The following is a 7,656-nucleotide window of genomic DNA, read 5'->3' as shown; positions in this document are numbered from 1 at the left end:
ATCTACAGAATAGTATATTTTTGTTTCTTATTTTAATTTGAGTAAAATTAGAAAACTTATCTAAAGATGCGATTTTCAGATTGATTGTAGTGTGACTTATTAAAATTATTGAAAATTTTTAATAATGATGTTTTTGTGTTTCTGGAATCCAGAGTTTAAAGTCCATGTTTACTTACAAGCATTATCTCAGGTTTGAACAGTATAAAAGAATGAAAAAGTTTATGAATTTATTAGTGCTTTAATAAGTTTAAAACTTTACAGCTAAACTCAGAAAAAAAATATAAGGTTAAATATTCATTTATCAATTTAATTTAAATAGTTTTCAATGCAAATTATAAATCAGTTCAAACAATTAAGAAAACATTTCATTTTTCTAAACAACATTTGTTTCTTTCAGGTATGATTCTTTCAATTGTATCTATTTTTTTTGCTGGATATCTGTTCTCCTGTAGCAGGGTAAGCTTTTATATCAATTCAAACCCTATCTTACTATTTAAGAGTGAAACAGTATGCTTTATTAAATGAAAATGTAAAAACGATTTCACTCAATAATTAATTTACAGCTTTCTTTGTATTTTCATATTTGTAATTATAAGCTAGGTTTTAATTGTTATTATGTTTATATTGATATTTATGGTAGGGATTTGTTTCTGCAGAAACAACTGCTGTACTTCTAGGAGGTTACTGGGGTAAGTTTTTCTTACTTAATTCTTATTCAATAAGAAACCAAAATATACACTTCTTTAGATCAAAAGATCTGTTCATTTAATTCTATATAGACATTAAAACTTAATTTTGTTTTATTTTCAAATATATAAATTAGATTATTATGATTGAATTAAAATTGTTTAACAAATATTATGATTAATATAAAGAAACTCACCATAGACTTATTATCAGTGGAAACCTTCAACTTTTAAATTAAAAAATCTAATTTCAATTTTAATTTTAAATTAAAATTTAAATTATATTTCACATTAACTAGAATTTATGATAAAATATAATTATAGAATGTAAGTTTTATGTTCTCAAATAATGTTTTTTAAAAATTTACTTAAATATTTCAGTTAGACAGAAACATTAATGTATTATGTTAAAATTGTACTTTTAGATGATGGAAAAACTGAATCATATCCTTGTGATGTGGCAATAGGAGATATTGGTCGTCTAGACGGACTAGGTAAACATAGTTTTGTTTAGAATAAATATTGAGCTAAGAATAAAGGTAAAAACAAGCATAAATAATGTTTACAACGAGAAAATCAAATTCAACTACAAAATTATAATTATTCATTGAATTTTATAATTGATTTATCTTACAGTTTTGATTTCCTATAATAACAGTGGAAATTAGTTCCAAAACTAACACTAAGCAGATTTCTAATACTGAGTATAATACATTGGTTTTAATAAAGGTGTATTTAATTAGTTAATTATATTAATATATCCTAGGAGCTGCAGTTCTGAATGAGCAGATTGTTTACTGCGGGGGATGGGATGGTGGTATGCAGCTTAGGAGTTGATACATGCAGTTTAATTACATTATATACTAGAATAGAATTTACTTATATTTAAACCTATGTATTACTTAATGAAATGATTAAGGATGATAATTTAGACATTTTATATTAGAAATTCTTTAACATTTAGGTTTTATATTTTAGAAATAATCACTTTAAAAAAAAGTAATTTAACACCTTCTAATTCTTTTATCCAATACCTTTGCAACCTGATGTTGTTGACCTTAGACATTTTTATTAATATGAATACTATTAGATGAAATTGTTGTAAGTTTTAAATATCAATGGTTTACACCATCAGATTCAAAGATATAGGGATTAGAAAATTTAAGTTTGTGGCGACGCAATCTAGTTCTTTTCATAAAGAATAACTAGACATAAGGGCAGAAATTAGTTATTTTACTGATACCTTTCATAGAAACTAAGTCTTTGCCACAATTTTATAATCCTTTTAACTTTGCCACATGATGGTGTAAACTTTTGATATTTCAAACTTAGACTTTTTGATGTAACAGAATTCATAGTGTGTGACACCAGTTCTCGTTAGATCACTGAAGTTAAGCACACTTGTCCACAGCCAGTAACTGGATTGGTGTCCAGACTGGTGTTCACGGGTTCGATTCCCGTACTCCACACAAACCTGTGGTTTCAAAAACATCTGAAGCCGACATCTGGTTTAGCAGTTATGACCACCTGACGGATGTAGGAGGACAGAGGGGCGGCTGTCAACAACTCTCGCAGCGAAAGGGTGCGTGCCTTCTGCGCAACAAGAAAGAAGCTTCAAGTGGGATTGATCCAAGTGAATGACGATGAAGAGAGGAATGGTGGACAAGCAGGGAGAGTCTATGGTTGCCAGCTATAGGTACCTGGGGGTATCCAATCCGGGCTTACAGATGTTAGGGAGCAATGAGTGTGATGTTTCCTATCAGTACGGCTTCCGGGCCTCATTCCAGTATATCAGAAGGATTCCTGCACTCTATATTCTCAGGCCTAAGAAGAATCTTAGACAGCTGGAATCTTGTCAACCCTCTTCTCAGGATGAATGAAGCGTGGATGGATGAATGTGCTGCCAGATTACAACCCCTGGCAGATCAATATAAAACCCAGACAACACCAAACTTTCGCAATAGAAAAAATTCCAAGATTTGATCGTAACAACCCGATCATGTCCTGGGGACAAAAAAATCTCTTTTAAAAAAGAATTCATAGTTTGAAATATCTTAGGTCTAACAACATTTTGGTTTGAAGATATCAGGGTTAGGAAATCAGAGTTTGTAGCAAAGACTGAATTCCTTTCTTTATTCTAAATATTCAACTATTATATTTTTATGCAATAAACCTTCTATTGTGTTTTTTGCACTTATAATTGGCCCAAAGATTGGAGCATTTCAACTTTTAGTGTTTTGATATTTTGTTTAAGAGCTACAACAATTCCAGAAAGAAAGTAATCAAAACTATTTTTACACTTACTATCAGTAAGTAATGTTTACATCACACTACACTAAGCTAGTGGGATAGGTCCAATAGCCTATGATAGATTGGGTACTGTAAAAAGTCTGGCCGTGCCGTCAAAGTTAAAACCAAACCGGTTTAGGATAGGGTTGGGTGGCTACTTACTGCGTGTCACTAAGGCCAGTACAAGTGGTTGGTTTGGTTCAAATTCAAATGGACCCTAGTCCACTATGGTACATCAGATTCAAATTTACAATTAAAATTTAAAAAAAATTGAATACATTACATTCAATACAAAATAAATGAGTGATGTAGGCAGAGGGGTATCAAACACATTGTAATGTAAATAAACTGTGTTAAACTCCTAAATGTTGCATACCTATACCTATAGAATACCGCAGGTAGAATATAGTTAACTAGACAACTATTGAAACTATTGAATCAAACAATAACAACATATAGAATATAAAAAAGATGAAAATTCGCAAAATAAAAGTTTAATTGAAGATTTTTGTTTAGAAACTGTTAGAAGAATGAGGGAATGGATTGGATAGGGATTGAAAACATGACAGTGGCTAGAAGATACTTCACCCTGACTACACTAGGAGACAAGATACTTGCTGCAGGAGGAGATACTCCACAGGGGTATGGTTTTTGCTTTTTCTTATTTGTTTTATAACCCTTTTTGTTCTATATTGATCATCTAGCTTTCTTTGCTACTAAAAAGAGGGGGGTTTCTAAATTAAAATATTGAATTATTATAAAAACATTCTCACAAACATATGATATGAATATGTAATATGTTGTAAACTATATAAATTGCTTGAAACTAAACCCATCCCTCCACCTGTGTCAGTTAAAATTATGTATTTGTTTAATAGGTGGACTGCTACTGTGGAGGTGTTTGATGGATCCTCCTGGAAGCTTCAAAACTATAAATTAACATCTCCAAGAAAAGATCACTGTGCTGTTCCTATCAGGTATACACATATTAATCAATAATGATGAAAAAAGATTATATCTATACAGAATATATTTTGCTGTCAAATATTTTCCACCTTGTTTTCACAAATAAATCTAGTAAGATGTATATACGTATATTTTTATTACAAACATTGCTCAACTTTGCTAAATTCCCCCTTTGAAAAGAATAAGCTGTAAATATAATATTTCTTACATTCACAAGTGTGCATGTAGCAAATATAGAGGCCCATAGTAAATTACGTTGTACATTGTTCATATAGCTAAATGTGCCATTAGTAAATACGTAATTGCAATTAACCCATTCCATGTACGTAGATATATATATATAACTCCGTCATACCTATATTATGATTGTTTAATGTTATATATAACAGTGCATAACTTGTAATCACTCTGTTAATGACCCAATTATAATCTAAACTAAACTAAAGAAATATACGTTAGTTGATAGGAGTAACTCCCCACTGTTTACTACAAGAGAATAATTGTTTCCTGTTTTGATAAACAGGTTGAAGATTGTCCCCTTTAATTTGGGATTGATAAGTAATAGCTTGTTTGATAGCTACGCTTTTGTCCCTGTGTGGCATTTAGAGCCTGGATTAATAGCTTGTGTGATAGCTACCCAGCTGGAAAATTATTTTTTCTTTCCACCGTTTTCTTATTTTCTACTGTGATCGGAACTCTTTTTTTCATCCGCAAATGTCTTTTTGTGGAGCTCCGGCATTGGATGATTAAAAGCTGTCTTTTTTTAGTCCGCAATTGTTTGCTGTCGGAGTTTGACTCCATCGTCGGATCAAAACTAATTTATCAGTCCGTCTGAAGAACTTTGAGGATGAAAAGACAAACTGTTTCTTCCGATATGAAATCAAAAAGGATGATAAAAAACGAGGGCCCGCTGAAAAGCGCGCTCATTTGTCAAATCTTAGCCAGTTTAATTCATTTCTTCAAGGTGTAAGCACGCTGCTCAATTTGTTCAGAAAGTTTCTACATGATAAGATCTGCATGACCTTTATAACAATTGCGAAATTTTTTAAGTCATGGAATGCTCTTTATGTATAATAATAAAGAATTTTCCATGATTTAGCTGATTAGCATTAATCATCAATCTTCAACTTCAACCCTCAAAACAGTCAACAATTCAGTCATTAATCCAAAACGTGAAAATATCCCTGATTATTCTATGATATCTATATATTTATAATCGTAACAAAGGGCCTTTCACTAGATTTAATAATTATTATATAGATNGGGGGGGGGGGGGGGAGGACTTTAAATCATCCGTTCATGGGAGTTTCAAAACTGCCACATAAAACTTGTCCTTTTTCTCTACAGGTGTCGGTCTACCGATCGTTAGACCGATCGGTTCATCCGACCTGTTTACGCTATCCATCTCCGCTTCATGTATGATCGGAACAGATCGGAATGGAAAATCGGAGCGATTTCATTCCTACGCCAGAATTCCTCAAGTCAGAAATCGGAATTCCGATCGAGAGAAATTTTCCAGCTGGGTACGCTTTTTTCCTGTGTGGCATTTAGAGTCTGAATTAATAGTTTGTTTGATAACTACGCTTGTGTCCCTGTGTGGCATTTAGAGCTTGATTAATAGCTTGTTTGATAGCTACCGAGATTAGCAAAGTGGTAGTGGCGTTGATAGTTCATGGGATTGTAACTGTGTGGATCATGTCCTGTTTGACTTTGATAGCAGACTGGTTGTACCTGGATAGATACGTTTCGAGGACTTGTTATGGAGTACTGCACACTTGAACAGAATTCATAAATAATGCTCTAAGAAATATGATTGTCAGAATTTTTTAATCTTCTTTATATTTCTTAACATTTTATGTTCTAGTGAGAGTGAAGTGATGCTGATTGGAGGATATTATGGTGGTTTCTTATTATCTCTTGTTGAAACCTACAGTATTGAAAAGGGATTCATTGCAGAGCTTCCATCAATGCCAACTTCAAGGTAATCTTTTTAAACATATTTGAAGACTGAAATATTTATATTTGTTTTATTTTATCTGTTTTATGATATTTTCTAATATCAATATTATTGTCATTCTTAAACCNATACAATGAATATACAATAATAAACAATTGGATTTAATGAATTTAAATATTAAAATCTAATATATTTAAGCAATTCATACTCATACTCTTTGTATGGTGCTTTATAAATAAAAAATACCTTTTTGTTGCTTTTAAAGAAATAGAGATTTTGCCACAAACTCTAAATCTTTAATTCATATATCTTTGCCACCCAATATTAAATGTTCAAACTATCAGGTTGGGAAGATATAGGAAAAATTGAGTCTGTGGCTGAAACTTAGTCCTTTCTTTGATAAATTGCATTTATAAAAAAGTATATAAATATTAAAACACTAATTTTGAATTAAACTTTCTAAGATCATATTATATGAATATTGTGTTTAATATTTGTTTGTTTAGGTATGGTATAGGATGCAGCATGTTTAAGGGAGAAATATGGACAGCTGGAGGAACCAATGGTAATGGATATATTCTAGATGTTGTAGAAATCCTGACACCAGGGTTTACAGGGGGGACTTGGAGGAGTGGCCCTAAGCTAGCCATGGGGAGAAGCTGGCTAAGAATGGAGGTGCTTGACAACAGCCTGGTAGTCTTTGGAGGTGCTGGAGCTGCAGAGAGCCTGGAGATGCTGGATGGAGAAGAGTGGAGGGAGGAACCTCTGCAATATGGACATTATATGCATGCCTCTGTATCGATTTCTTGTTGATACAATTGTATATCTATTCTATTGTAATTTAAATTTATAATTTGATTTAAAATATTGTCTTTTCAAAAAATAAATTCGTTTTATTGCAGCAAGTTCTTGTTGATAGTTCTGATTAAAACAAAAAAGGAAAAGAGTACAGAAGTGTCAAGTTTTAAATGTCACACTATGAGACTAAAAAAATATTAACATGTGTGTAACATAAAAAAGTTCATATTATCATATTATCTGTGGTTTGATAAAAATCAATCAAAAAACTATCTACCTGATACTGTTGAATAATAGAAAAAGAAGAATTAAAATCTATAACAATATATAAGAATATATACAAAAAGTGTCACTTTATGAACTTATTGTAGACTAAAAGTTTCCAAAGAAATTTTTATTTATAAACTGATTTTGGCTTTTTATAAGGACTAAAGTAATGAATTCCATATTAGGAAATTGTTCATAATAAGTTCTAATATTCTAATTCCTATATCTTTGAAATCTTTGAAATATCAAAGGTTTACACCATCAGGTTGCAAAGATATGGGGATTTGAGAATATGAGTTTGGGAGTGTTCATTTCTTTTTTATCTTCAATTTGAAATAAAAAATAATAAAAAATCAACGTTTGAGTCAAGGTCTCATTCTAGGTATAAGAAAATGTCGATCCTGGGCTATTTCAAAACTGATAAAATTCGTTCATCTTCAAGATGAAATATTAAAATCAATGGTTGATTCAAAATCTCATTCTAGGTATAAGAAAATGTTGATTCTTGGCTTTTTCAAAACTGATGAAAATCACTCATCTTCAAGATGAAATATAAAATCAATGGTAGATTCAAAATCTCATTCTAGGTATAAGAAAATGTTGATTCTTGGCTTTTTCAAAACTGATGAAATTCACTCATCTTCAAGATGAAATATTATTGTATATGCTAAAAATTCAATACAACAACTCAAA

The 7,656-nt window shown here is 31.2% G+C and overlaps 1 protein-coding gene across 1 annotated transcript; it reads left to right on the top strand.

Annotated features, from left to right (window-relative positions):
* The first annotated feature begins 243 nt into the window (after positions 1-243).
* On the top strand, positions 244-6,799 carry LOC111717315 (kelch-like protein 18). Its single transcript, XM_023492811.1, has 10 exons — positions 244-285; positions 398-456; positions 641-689; positions 1,112-1,180; positions 1,453-1,503; positions 3,364-3,373; positions 3,492-3,617; positions 3,854-3,952; positions 5,806-5,922; positions 6,405-6,799. The coding sequence occupies exons 7-10, from the start codon at positions 3,514-3,516 to the stop codon at positions 6,709-6,711; spliced, it is 627 nt and encodes a 208-aa protein (XP_023348579.1). The 5' UTR covers positions 244-285; positions 398-456; positions 641-689; positions 1,112-1,180; positions 1,453-1,503; positions 3,364-3,373; positions 3,492-3,513; the 3' UTR covers positions 6,712-6,799.
* The last annotated feature ends 857 nt before the right edge of the window (positions 6,800-7,656 follow it).

This window comes from Eurytemora carolleeae, unplaced genomic scaffold, assembly GCF_000591075.1.
Source record: "Eurytemora carolleeae unplaced genomic scaffold, Eaff_2.0 scaffold2503, whole genome shotgun sequence".
NCBI lineage: Eukaryota > Metazoa > Arthropoda > Copepoda > Calanoida > Temoridae > Eurytemora > Eurytemora carolleeae.
Note: the sequence above shows the minus strand (reverse complement) of the source record. Positions and strands in the feature narration are given on the sequence as shown.